Genomic DNA, 13,127 nt, shown 5'->3' with positions numbered 1-13,127 from the left:
GAGGCGCACAGTGGACGAATGCCTTCCTTCTGGGGAGGCGACCCTGGTTTGGGGAGCCAAAGGGGACCTCGGAGGGGGATGGGGAGGGTCCTGCGCCCTGGAATCCCGGGGTCGGAGGTGGTCCCGAAGACACAGACCAGGGCTGCCGGCTCCCAGAGGAGAGTGAGGAGGGGGAGGGCAGGACATGCATCAGCCTCGCCCTCCACCCCCTGCCCCAGCCCGCTGGGCATAGGCTTGGACGCCTCTACTCGGATTATGTAACCCCGGAACGTGGCAGCCGGGTGAGCAAAGGAGAGGAGGCTGGGGAAAGGAAGAGAGAGGAGAGGCGGGGCGCCGCGGTGCGGGGGTGGGAAGCACCGCCTCTAGCTGGGCCCCTTGGGTGTCCTTCAGAAGAATTCCTGGAGAGCCAGCCCTCCCCCACCCCGTACCCCAGCCGCCGCCTCAGTTTCCTCTCACCCTCCTTTCCGTTCCACCCGTCCTGGCAGGGGGTTCTGACTGGATAGATTTCCCTCTCGGTTTGTAGTTTCCTCCCCAAAGTTCTCGGCTTCGCTACCTAGGCTAAGTCAGTTAGCCGCCCTGAGCCTCAGTTTACCAGTTTGTAAGATGAGATTTGTCTGAGAGGCCACGGGTAAAGCGCCTGGCACGGGGCATGGTACACAGTAAGTGCCCACTGTGGGACAGGCGCACAGGATCGCGTGGAATCCAGGGTGCAGGGTCTTTGCCGAGAGAGGATAATATGTGGTTAGGTGCAGGGGGCTGGGGCGCGGGGCAGAGAGGGAGGGGGAGGGTCGGCGGGTGCGGAGACCCTGGGCTGCAGCCCTGGCCCCTCCCCGCTCCTTCCTCTCCCCTCCCCTGCCTACCCCTCGGCTCCAGGGTCCGAGGCCAACTAGCGGGCTGTGGGCGTGTCGAAGGACGCAGGGGGAGTGCGGCGGCGGCAGGAAGGGGCGGGGGGCTCCCGAGCCCCAGCAGGAAGAGGCGAACCCACCGGCCATCGCGGGCCCAGCGCGTGTCCTCGCTTTGGACCCAGCCATGTGGGGTCTCCTGCTCGCCTTGGCCACCTTCGCGCCTGCCGTCGGGTTGAGTCTGGGGGCGTCCGGCGCCTCGGTGCTGGGCCTGGCGTCGCCCGCGACCACCGAGGCCCCGGTCTCGACCCCGGCCCCGCGTAGCAGCCAGGCAGAGCTGTCCGCAGGGAACAAGAACGGTGAGCTTCCGACCCACGGCCCGCTTCTTCCGCGGGCCGGTTGTCCCACTCCTCTGCCCCCCGTGTGGCGACCCCTCCCCAGCACGCGCACACACACCACACACACGCCACACACGCCACACTCCGTGCCCAGCGCCTGTGTGGCGACCCTTCCCCACGCACACACACTCCCTGCCCGGTACAATGGCTGCTGAGTCAGCAGCCCCAGTTCCCTGCCAAACCAAGTCAGCAGTCCTGGGACAGGAACCAGTTGGATGCTATCTCTTCCAGCCCCAAACTTTCCCTTTTCACAGATGAGGAAACTGAGGCCAGAGCCCGGAGGAGGGGAGAAAGAGGTGCAGACAAAGGAGGAGGGTGCAGAGCAAGACTGAGGGCAGGGCCTGGAAGGAAAGAACTGAGGAAGGGAAGAAGAGCTCTCTGCCAGGAGGAACGCGGCACTGCCTGGGGAAGGGAGGGGGAAGGCTGCCTGACTTCCCACCTTTTCAGATGTGGGAGTAAGAGAGGAGGAAAGCAAAGAGATTGGCAGCCTAGGAGGGCTTCTTGGGAGAGGCAAGTGGAACTGGTCCTGAAGGGTATCTCTGAATTAGGAAGAGCTGAAGAGGAGGGCAGCCAAGAAGGAAACAGTCTGTGCAAAGGCACAGGGCACCTAACACAAAAATGTACAGCATGTTCTAGGGGCATCTGTGGAGCTAGGCTGGGTGGGGAACTAGTGGCACCTGCCTTGTGCAATGAATACTTTGTACTGAAGGGCAGGCAGGGCAGGGGTCCAGCTCTGGAAGGCCTGAGCACCCGGGCAGACATGGATTTGAGGACAGGACATCTCATCTCAGACGGCAAACATAATGATGGAGGTGGTACAGAGGCTTTGGGGCATGAGACCGAGTCTGGAGCTAAGGAAGGCTCCTTGAAGTGTATCTGGGCTGGGATGCAAAGGAAGAATGGGAATTAGGCAATAAAATCAAAGGTGGTGGATGACAGGGAAAGGGACAGCCGGGCAAAGAAGGAGTTAAAAAACCAAATTCAGCTCTTTGGAGTAAGCAGATAGTTCCTAGTGGCAGTGTAGCTCTCTATTGGTGAGGGCCAAGCCGTCAGAGGGGAGAAGGAATCAAGGAAGTGGCTGGAGAGGTAGGTTGGGGGTCAGACTGTGGGCCTTTAAGTCCATGCCAAGGTTCTTGGATATGTGTGGTGGGGCCTGTTGTGGACTTGCAGGCTTTCTTGGGCTGGCAGACCTCTCCATCTGGGGTTTTGTATCATCCTTTCCTTCCCTGGTGCTCTGCCTCCTTGGTCCCCAGGGACCTCAGAACAGCATGTCCGGATTCGAGTCATCAAGAAGAAAAAGATCATCATGAAGAAGCGAAAGAAGCTAACTCCCCCCAGACCCCCGGTGACTGCCAGGGCTTCAGTGACCACCAGCCCCGCAAGGACCCTTGACCTCCCCGAGAAGCAAGAACCAGGTACCACCGTTCCAGGGGCCCTGCCCAGACTTGCAGTCTCTGGGGCACAAACTAATGTAGCTCTTGGTCCCCTGGGCATAGACATGCCCCCAGCCTGTCCAACACACTGGCAAGCTTAGGCTCAGCTTCCTGTGTGCCCTGACCACTCTTTCTCTGGTCCCATTTTACTGCTCTGTCCCTGTCCCAGACTGTCCCCCTTTGGGCCTGGAGTCCCTGCGAGTTTCAGATAACCAGCTTGATGCATCTAGCAGCCAGTCCTTTGGTCTTGGACCGCACCGAGGACGGCTCAACATCCAGGTCAGCAAGGCAACCCCTAGGACCTCCTTACGTGCCCCTCCCACCTTCGGTTAAGGCTTACCCCATACTGCCTACCTGGTTCTGATGACTATGTCCTGTGCCCACAGTCAGGCCTCGAGGATGGTGACCTTTTTGATGGTGCCTGGTGTGCCGAGCAGCAGGATGCCGAGCCCTGGCTTCAGGTGGATGCTAGGCACCCCACCCGCTTCTCAGGCATTATCACACAGGGCAGGAACTCCATCTGGAGGTGAGGCAGGATATCTCCAGACCAGGGAAGTCATGGGCAGACTCAGGAGGACTGGGGTGGGAGTCCTGGGAGCCACCCATCACCTCTACCCATCTTTCCTGCCAGGTATGACTGGGTCACATCATACAAGGTCCAGTTCAGCAATGACAGTCTTACCTGGTGGGGGAGTAAGAATCGCAGCAGTGGGATGGACGCGGTGAGAGGTCCCATGGTGGCTGGGGCCCTCTATGCTGAGAGTTGGGCTCCTGGCCCACTGTAGGGTGCTGGGCTGGGCTGGGGCTCCTCTGAGGACAAGGAACAGTGTCCACTTGGGCATCCCAGGAGAAGGGGGGTTGTTGTCAGGATGGGTGGCACCCAGCAGACAGCCTTGGGAGGCAGGCTGCTTTGGATGCCTGTATCCTCCCCAAATCCTTCCTCCATGCCACAGCCTCCTGCTGGAACACCCTTTCTGGTGATGGGTCCCTGGTCCTTGCATCACTTCTCAACTCCTCATAGCTCTGGCTTCCCCATCTCAATGACCCCTTTTTACCCCAGGCTACAGTGTGGGGTCCTGGCCACCTCCAGGATTGGCTGCTCCTGAGTCACATGGCCATATTGGTCTAATGAGCTGTGACCAAAACGGAAAGCGTGGCTGCCTAGGGCTGCCTGCTGGCAAAGGCTGTGGGCAGCGGTCTGTGTTTGACATAGTGGGCAAGTCTCCAGCTGAGCCTACCGGGGTGGATTTTTCAGTGAGCTCAGCGGCCTGAGCTCCTTCCCTGGGCCCTCCGCCAGGCTGGCTGCTGCGGTTCAAGCCACCCTTACAAAGAACTTGATGCCCCCAGGTATTTCCTGCCAATTCGGACCCAGAGACACCCGTGCTGAACCTCCTGCCTGAGCCGCAGGTGGCCCGTTTCATTCGCCTGCTGCCCCAGACCTGGCTCCAGGGAGGTGCATCCTGCCTCCGGGCAGAGATCCTGGCCTGCCCAGTCTCAGGTGGGCTGTAAGACAAGGGTTGGATGGGCAGGGCGCACCCTCCACTGGGAACTCCCCCTTTATTGCGAACTCATCCTCTACCAGATCCTAATGGTCTGTTCCCTGAGGTCCCTGTGCTGGGATCCTCCGACACACTGGACTTCCGGCATCATGATTATAAAGCCATGAGGAAGGTAACCACTATGACCCAGGTGGGAGGATCTGCCCATCTCAGGTCCTCCGCCTACCAGGGCATAACTGGACATGATTGCCCTCATGTCCACCCTCATCTCACCCTCCTGTTGACCCCTAAACTGCCCCCATTTCCCTTGTTATGGCGCCTCCCTTATTCTGACCCTTCCTTCTGGTCTGCTGCTGCCCACTCCTGTACTGTGCCATGGTGTCCCCATCTGTATGGGCCACCACAAGCTTTTGAAGTCCTTCCGTGGCCACATGTGGTCTGACCCCTGGGTCTGATCCTCCCATGCCCTGCACCATGGGAGGTGCACTCCACCCCCCAGCTGATGAAGCAGGTGAACGAGCAGTGCCCCAACATCACCCGCGTCTACAGCATCGGGAAGAGCCATCAGGGCCTGAAGCTGTATGTGATGGAAATGTCGGACCAGCCTGGGGAGCATGAGCTGGGTACTGGCAGGTGGGGTGGGAGAGGTGGGCACAGTGGCGGGGAGGGACAGGGGCACGAGCCAGTTGCGAGCACCTGTGTGCTCCCAGGAGAGCCTGAGGTGCGCTACGTGGCTGGCATGCATGGGAATGAGGCCCTGGGGCGGGAGTTGCTCCTGCTCCTAATGCAGTTCCTGTGCCGTGAGTTCCTGAGAGGGGACCCGCGGGTGACCCGGCTGCTCACCGAGACGCGCATTCACCTGCTGCCCTCCATGAACCCTGACGGCTATGAGACTGCCTTCCGCCGGGTAGGCCACTTGGCACGAGGGCCAGCCTGCTCCTTCCGTTGTGGTGCCTGGAGCCTGCTCGGCTTGAACAGACTTCGTCCCTGGCAGGGCTCGGAGCTGGTGGGCTGGGCAGAGGGCCGCTGGAACCATCAGGGCATTGACCTTAACCATAATTTTGCTGACCTCAACACACCACTGTGGGAAGCAGAGGATGATGGGCTGGTGCCTGACACTGTCCCCAACCATCACCTGCCACTGCCTACTTACTACACCCTGCCCAATGCCACTGTGAGTATTCTGGGGGCAGTGGTGGAGGGCCACCCTAGGGGCCTTTGTCTCTGTCTCCCACCCCCCTGACCTGCCCTTGTCCAGGTGGCTCCTGAAACGCGGGCAGTGATCAAGTGGATGGAACGGATCCCTTTTGTGCTAAGTGCCAACCTCCACGGGGGTGAGCTCGTGGTGTCCTACCCCTTCGACATGACTCGGACTCCGTGGGCCGCCCGTGAACTCACGCCCACCCCAGATGAGGCAGTGTTTCGCTGGCTCAGCACTGTCTATGCTGGCACTAATTGGGCAATGCAGGACCCAGATCGCCGACCCTGCCACAGCCAGGACTTCTCCTCGTATGGCAACATCATCAACGGGGCTGACTGGCACACAGTTCCTGGGAGTATGTGCCCAAGGGTGGGGTTAGCTCCGTCCCCATAACTGCCCAGTAAGACAGTCTGCTCTCACATAACCACTGGTGTCAACTGTCACCAGGAATGTGTCCCAGAGGAGGGCACCAGGAGGGCAGGGCTCCCATCCCGCCCCTTTAGGCTCCAGTGTCTGCGGTACCCCTAGGCATGAATGACTTCAGCTACCTACACACCAACTGCTTTGAGGTCACTGTGGAGCTGTCCTGTGACAAGTTTCCTCACGAGAACGAGCTGCGCCAGGAGTGGGAGAACAACAAAGATGCCCTTCTCACCTACCTGGAACAGGTCGGACCTGAATCCCCCCTGTGCCCAGCCTGCCCGAGTCACTCCTGACTGGTCTCTTCTCCATGTTGATGCAACTCCCAATAGGGAGCTGAGCCTAAGGTCAGGCTGAGCATTCTGACTCACAGGTGCCATGGGTCACACTCACTCAGCATCAGATTGACTTGGAGGGATACAGGACAGGAATCACGGTTTGCCAGCGGGGTGGCGTAAGACATTGTTAGCAGGTGGGAATAGACCTGACAGCAGTCCAGGCAATTGTCCATAGAGCTGACCCAGAGCTGTTCTCAGAAAAGAGTCCGATTTTGCAAGTGCAGGAAATGCCCTGGCATAGACACTTCACTTTTCACAGAACTCATGTCCCTTGGAATGACTCCGTAAGTATAGTTTCCAAGAGTTCTAAAACACAAGGCCAATAACAAGAGTCACTGAACTCGGGAAAGCCCATAGATATGCCCTCCTGCCAGGCGTTTATAGTTCTCCCAATCCAGATGCAATTTGTCAATAAGGAGATATTTTCACCAGAGTATTGTCACGTAGAAACAGAGTAGACGCACCACCTCTATCAAATTTGTGGGAAACAGAGCCAGAAAATGAACTGAAGTCCACATTTTCACACAGAAGGAAAGGGGTTTTGATAACCTTTTCCCACACAGGTGCGCATGGGCATTGCCGGAGTTGTGAGGGACAAGGACACGGAGATTGGGATTGCTGATGCTGTCATTGCCGTGGATGGGATTAACCATGATGTAACAACGGGTGGGTGTGTGGGGGAGGGGATGGGGGGAGGTGTGGGAGGCTTTAGCTGGGTCAGAAGCTGAGGACCACTGGACTCTGATCTTGCCTTTCACTCCTCTCAGCATGGGGCGGGGATTATTGGCGCCTGCTGACCCCAGGGGACTATGTGGTGACTGCCAGTGCTGAGGGCTACCACGCAGCGACTCGGAACTGCCGGGTCACCTTTGAAGAGGGCCCTGTGCCCTGCAATTTCCACCTCACCAAGACTCCCAAACAGAGACTTCGAGAGCTGCTGGCAGCTGGGGCCAAGGTGCCCCCGGACCTTCGGAGGCGGCTGGAGCGACTGAGGGGACAGAATTAACACCTCTAGCCGAAGAGCCCCAGAGCCTTGGGCAGGCTGGACCTGTCCAGAACTGAAGGAGGGGGCACGGAGAGTTGGGAGGGAGGGACAAAGTAGGGGGAAAGATGCTCAGGCTCATTAAAGCTGTTTGGCACCTCAGCCAATATTCCTGTGGTCTCTATGTCCCAGGTCCTCCAGCTGGGCCAGGCCTCAGCTTCCCCGATCCTATTCTGCACACACTTGTATACTCTCATCAGTCGACTTCTGGAAAAATAGTGTGGAAAGAGGATCCCACCTGGGTTCTTCCTGAACCAGGGCTTGACAGAGCAACTCTTCAACCCATCAACTTCTGCGGCAGACACCACTTGGTGATGTGAAACATTCTGTAAGCACCTGCTCAGTGCCAAGCATGCAAGGAGTCAAGGATAAACAGTGCCCATCAACCTCCTGGGGCTCCCAGTCAAGAGGGGACAAGCGTGCCAAGGTGGAGGCTGGCTGCTGTGGGAGCAGAGACCGGGGAGGTGTACACATGGGAGTGAAATACAGCGCTGCGGGTCAGTCCGGATGCAATAGAGGTGACGGTTCTCGAAGTTTAGGTGGGAGGTGGGTATGGTGTCGGGGTGTGGACAGGGACAGCTCCAAGGAGAAAACCAGAGAGAACAGCTGAGAGCATTTGGGTTTGCTTCACCAGCCATTTTGGAGAGTGTTGGTAAATGACAGCATTCGATTCATTTCTTTCAGATTGAAGGGGAAGTTACGTGTCCGTCAGTATCTTGCCACGAAAATAACCCACTCTAGATATTTCAAGAAGAGGGGAATTTAATGTTGGACATTGGGTATAAAGGTGTTGGAAGAGGGCTTCCCTGGTGGTGCAGCGGTTGAGAATCCACCTGCCAATGCAGGGGACACAGGTTCAAGCCCTGGTCTGGGAAGATCCCACATGCTGCAGAGCAGCTAGGCCCGGGCGCTACAACTACTGAGCCTGTGCTCTAGGGCCCGCAAGCCACAGCTACTGAGCCAATGCACGACAACTACTGAAGCCTGCACGCCTGGAGCCCATGCTCCACAACAAGAGAAGCCACTGCAATGAGAAGCCGGAGGACACAGCTAGAGAAAGCCCGCACGCAACAACGAAGACCCAATGCAGCCAAAAATAAAAAAAATATATATTCCAATGAATGAAACATACCAAATGTCAGTAATAAGCAAGACACATTCCTTTGGGGAAACTGTTAAAAAAAAAAATCAAGTCTGTATATGCAAATAAAGCAAGGAAATGCAGTCTTTAAAAAAAAAAAAGATGTTGGCAGAGCTAGATGAGAAAAAGGGAGAAGGGAGTTTTACTTAGAAGTCAGGAAGCTGATAACACCCTTGGTTTGGGTTTTTTGTTTGTTAGTATTTTTTGGCTGTGTTGGGTCCTTGTTGCTGTGCGCGGGCTTTCTCTAGTTGTGGCGAGTGGGGGCTACTCTTGAGGTGCACGGGCTTCTCAGTGCGGTGGCTTCTCGTTGCAGAGCATGGGCTCTAGGCGTGTGGGCTTCAGTAGTTGTGGTGCGCAGGCTTAGTTGCTCCGCGGCATGTGGGATCTTCCTGGACCAGGGCTCAAACCCGTGTCCCCTGCATTGGCAGGTGGATTCTTAACCACTGCGCCACGAGGGAAATCCTGGTCTGGTGTTTATAAGCCTGATGTTGGTGCTGGTGCTGGAGCCCACAGTCACCTGTGGCCACCAGTAGCCAGCTGTGATCACTTGTGGTTGCCTGGTGTGGCTGGAATCAGATTTCTCCCTTCCTTCCACTTTCTAATCTCCAACCTATGAAGTCCACTGGCAAAATCTAACTGTAACCTAGTTTGCAAAGAAGTCCACGAAATGTAGTTTCCAGGCACCTTAAGCCCCCTGCAATTCAGAGGAGAGCTTGCAAGGGCAGGAATGTGGCAAATACTAACAGGCAAACTATGGCACAAAGACATCCATGTAGCCTATTATGTAAGCTTTGCCTAGTGCTGGGCTGTTGTATTGTCTGTCTCTGCCTGTCTCTCATTTTCAATCTCAGATCACCATGAGGGATTAGTACCACATCTCCCATCTCCCTGCTCCTTTTCTCCCCATCTCCAATGCTTCTTGTACAGCAGAACTTTTTCCAAAAAAAAAAAAAAAAAATTATTCATTGAAGTTTAATATATATAATTAAAAGTACACATAAGTGCACAGCTTATTGGCACAGTAAATTAGAAGACATGACTCAACTGTAATTACAACAAACTCCAAGTGTTAAGATACAGGCACCTTGAAAGTAAAAAAATAAAAAAAGATGTATCATGCAAACATTAATTAAAGGAAAGCAGGAGTGGCTATCTTAATATCAGATAAAGTTGACTTCAGGGCAAAGAAAATTACCAGAGACAGAAAGGAACATTATATAATGATATAACTGAACACAGCCAGCCTTGTCTGCTGGAAGTTTCCAGTGAATCTTTCCCTTCTCTCTTAGGTACCCTAGGAACAGCTAGTTCAGCATAACTGAAATGACATGTGAACTCAAGCTCTGAATTTCCCCCATTTCTAGTAAGACATTTCCCTGGCCAGCAAACTCCCTCTGTTACATAGTTGTCAAGGGATTCCAAGGTTCCTTCTACTTTCCTCATAAATATGCAAAGTGGAGTGAAAATGGGGCCCCTCTCCTGCTCTTTTAACACCGAGATCAGCCCTTCCTGGCCTAGCAAGCCATCTTTTGGATAATGGGACTTTGAGGCATTATATGCATGATCCCAGCTCTTTGCCGAGAAGTTCCCTCCAATAAACCCTTATTTGTGTCTGTACCATGTGTCATTAGAGGTGTTTGTCTTTGCATTATGCTTGACATATATGACAAGATGAAGAACACTCAGCATCATCTAGTAAAACTGAAGGCACACATGCCCCTATTCCTGGGTGTACAATATAAACTGTAGGGAATGTGGACTCGGCATGTGGACTCTCAACCACTGCGCCACCAGGGAAGCCCTCCATATAATTCTTATATGAGGTATCGGAAAAGGCAAATTCATAGAGACAGAAAGTGGAATAGAGGTTACTTCATACAACTCAATATCAAAAAAACCCAAACAACCCGATTAAAAAATGGGCAGAAGAACTGAATAGACATTTTTCCAAAGAGGAAATGCAGATGGCCAACAGGCACATGAAAAGATGCTCACCATTGCTAATCATCAGGGAAATACAAATCAAAACCACGATGAGATATCACCTCACGCCTGTCAGAATGGCTATCATAAAAAAGAACATAGGGCTTCCCTGGTGGCGCAGTGGTTGAGTCCGCCTGCTGATGCAGGGGACGCGGGTTCGTGCCCCGGTCCGGGAGGGTCCCGCATGCCGCAGAGCGGCTGGGCCCGTGGGCCATGGCCGCTGAGCCTGCGTGTCCGGAGCCTGTGCTCCGCAATGGGAGGGGCCACAACGGTGAGAGGCCCGCGTAACGCAAGAAAAAAAAAACCAAAAACAAAACAGAAACAAAAACAAAAACAGAACATAAAAAGCTAATGTTGGTGAGGATGTGGAGAAAAGGCAACCCTCGTACACTGCTGGTGGGAATGTAAGTTGGTGCAGCCACTGTGGAAAACATTATGGAGGTTTCTCAAAAAACTGAAAATAGAACTACCATATGACCCAGCATTTCCACTCTTGAGTATACATCTGAAAAAAACAAAAACACTAATTTGAAAAGACACATGCACCCCAATGTTCATAGCAGCAGCATTTACAATTGCCAAGACATGAAACCAAATTAAGTAAATGGATAAAGATGTGGTATGTATATATACAATGGAATACTACTCAGCCATAAAAAAGAACAAAATTTTGCCATTTGCAGCAACATAGTTGGACTTGGAGGGCATTATGCTAAGTGAGATAAGTCAGAGAAAGATAAATACTGTATGATATCACTTATATGTGGAATCTAAAAAATATAACAAACTAGTGAATATGGCATAAAAGAAGCAGACTCAGAGATACAGAGAACAAACTAGTGGTTACCACTGGGAGGGGGAGGGGCATTATAGGGGTTGGTGAGTGAGAGGTACAAACTATTGGGTGTAAGATAGGCTCAAGGAAGTACTGTACAACATGGGGAAATCAGCCAATATTTTGTAATAACTGTAAATGGAAAGTAACCTTTAAAAATTGTATAAAAGTTAAAGACATTTTAAAGAAAAAAAGAGTAGAGATTACTAAGGATTGGGGGTAAGGGGAATGGGGAGTTATAACTTAATGGGTACATGTTTCTGTTTGGGATGATGAAAAAGGTCTAGAAATAGATAGCACGTCCAGCATTACAACGTTGTGAATGTATTTGATGTCACTGATTGTACACTTAAAAATGATTACAATGCTAAATTTTACCACAATTAAAAAACTAAATTAAAAAAACCCTACAGAGACTTCCCTGGTGGTCCAGTGGTTAAGACTCCACGCCCCCAGTGCAGGGGGCGCGGGTTCAATCCCTGGTCAGGGAACTAAGATTCCACATGCTGTGTGACGTGGCCAAAAGATTAAAAAAAAAAACAAACCTACAAAAAAGTGGTTAATGTGAATCCTACATCTTTGTTTTTGTTCTTTTTTAAATTTATTTACTTTTTAAAATATATTTATTTTATTTATTTAGTTTTGGCTGTGTTGGGTCTTTGTTGCTGCATGTGGGCTTTCTCTACTTGCGGTGAGCAGGGGCCACTCTTCCTTGTGGTGCACGGGCTTCTCACTGCGGTGGCTTCTCCTGTTGCGGAGCACAGGCTTCAGTAGTAGTTGTTGCATGCAGGCTCAGTAGCTGTGGCTTGTGGTCTCTAGAGTGCAGGCTCAGTAGTTGTGGTGCATGGGCCTAGTTGCTCCACGGCATGTGGGATCCTCCCGGACAAGGGCTCGAACCTGCATCCCCTGCATTGGCAGGCGGATTCCCAACCACTGCGTCACCAGGGAAGCCCTGTTTTTCTTTTTCAAAATTGTTTTGGCTATTCTAGTTTCTTTACCTTTCTATATACACTTTATTTGAATTTTTTTAATGTTTATTTATTTATTTAGGCTGCACTGGATCTTATTTGCAGCATGCAGGATCTAGTTCCCTGACCAGGGTTGGAACCCGGGCCCGCTTCATTGGGAGCGTGGAGTCTTACCCACTGGACCAGGAGGGAAGTCCCTATATACATTTTAGATTTAGCTTGTCTCTATCTACAAAGAGTCCTGCTGGAATTTTAATTGGAATTACATTAAATTTATTGTTCAATTTGGGGGAGAATATATATCTTAAATATACTATGTCTTCCAATCTATAAATATGGTATGTTTTTCCTTTTATTAATTCTTCTTTGATTGCTTTCATTAGCATTTTGTAGTTTCTAGCATACAGATCCTGTATATGTTTTGTTAGATATATTCAAGTATTTCATTTTTTTGGAGCTATTGTAAATGGTACTGTATGGACTGAATTCTGTCCCCCTCAAATTTGTATGTTGAAGTCCGCTCCCACACACACCTCAGAATGTTACTATATTTGGAGATAGAGACTTTAAAAAGGTAACTGAGGTTAAATGAAGTCAGATGGGTGGGCCCTAATCCAATGTGACTTGTGTTCTTATAAAAAGAGGGAGTGATACCAGGGACATGTTTGCCCAGAGAAAAGGCCATGTGAGGACACAGTGAAAGACCTCCATCAATAAAACAAGGAGAGGTCAGGCAGGAGAAATGAAATCTTGAAACACCTTGATCTTGGGCTTCATAGCTAGAACTGTGAGAAAATAAATTTCTGTCCTCTTAGCTACCCAATCTGTGGCAGCCCTAGCAAAAATATACAGTTACTATTTTCAAAAATGTCATGTTCCAGTTGTTCATTGCTTATATATATATATTTTTTTTTAAGGAACACTTTTTTTTATTATAAGTACATTTCTTTTCTTTCTTTTAAATTTATTATATTTATTTATTTTTGGCTGTGTTGGGTCTTTGTTGCTGCTTGCGGGCTTCCTCTAG

At 52.0% G+C, this 13,127-nt stretch overlaps 1 protein-coding gene across 3 annotated transcripts; it reads left to right on the top strand.

Moving 5' to 3' along the window:
* The first annotated feature begins 933 nt into the window (after positions 1-933).
* CPXM1 (carboxypeptidase X, M14 family member 1) lies at positions 934-7,196 on the top strand. Of its 3 annotated transcripts, XM_079945160.1 has the most exons (14): positions 935-1,201; positions 2,494-2,655; positions 2,843-2,952; positions 3,060-3,199; positions 3,305-3,395; positions 4,021-4,171; positions 4,256-4,344; positions 4,672-4,795; positions 4,883-5,079; positions 5,167-5,346; positions 5,431-5,728; positions 5,902-6,041; positions 6,695-6,797; positions 6,899-7,196. In XM_079945160.1, exons 1-14 carry the CDS (start codon positions 1,030-1,032, stop codon positions 7,135-7,137), a joined length of 2,196 nt encoding a protein of 731 aa, XP_079801286.1. In that variant the 5' UTR covers positions 935-1,029; the 3' UTR covers positions 7,138-7,196. The 3 variants fall into 3 exon arrangements, with proteins under 3 accessions (XP_079801285.1, XP_079801284.1, XP_079801286.1); XM_079945159.1 differs by having other exon boundaries at positions 934-1,201; positions 4,886-5,346; XM_079945158.1 differs by having other exon boundaries at positions 934-1,201; positions 4,883-5,346.
* Positions 7,197-13,127: the final 5,931 nt, after the last annotated feature.

Source organism: Stenella coeruleoalba, assembly GCF_951394435.1.
Source record: "Stenella coeruleoalba genome assembly, chromosome: 15".
NCBI classification, from domain to species: Eukaryota; Metazoa; Chordata; class Mammalia; order Artiodactyla; family Delphinidae; genus Stenella; species Stenella coeruleoalba.
This window is presented reverse-complemented; position numbering and strand designations above follow the sequence as displayed.

Coding starts and splice junctions, on each gene's coding strand:
- CPXM1 (XM_079945158.1), top strand. CDS start 1,030: ATGTGGGGTCTCCTGCTCGCCTTGGCCACCTTCGCGCCTGCCGTCGGG. Junction 3,396..4,020: donor GCAGCAGTGGGATGGACGCG/GTGAGAGGTCCC, acceptor TGATGCCCCCAG/GTATTTCCTGCCAATTCGGA. Junction 4,345..4,671: donor ATTATAAAGCCATGAGGAAG/GTAACCACTATG, acceptor TCCACCCCCCAG/CTGATGAAGCAGGTGAACGA.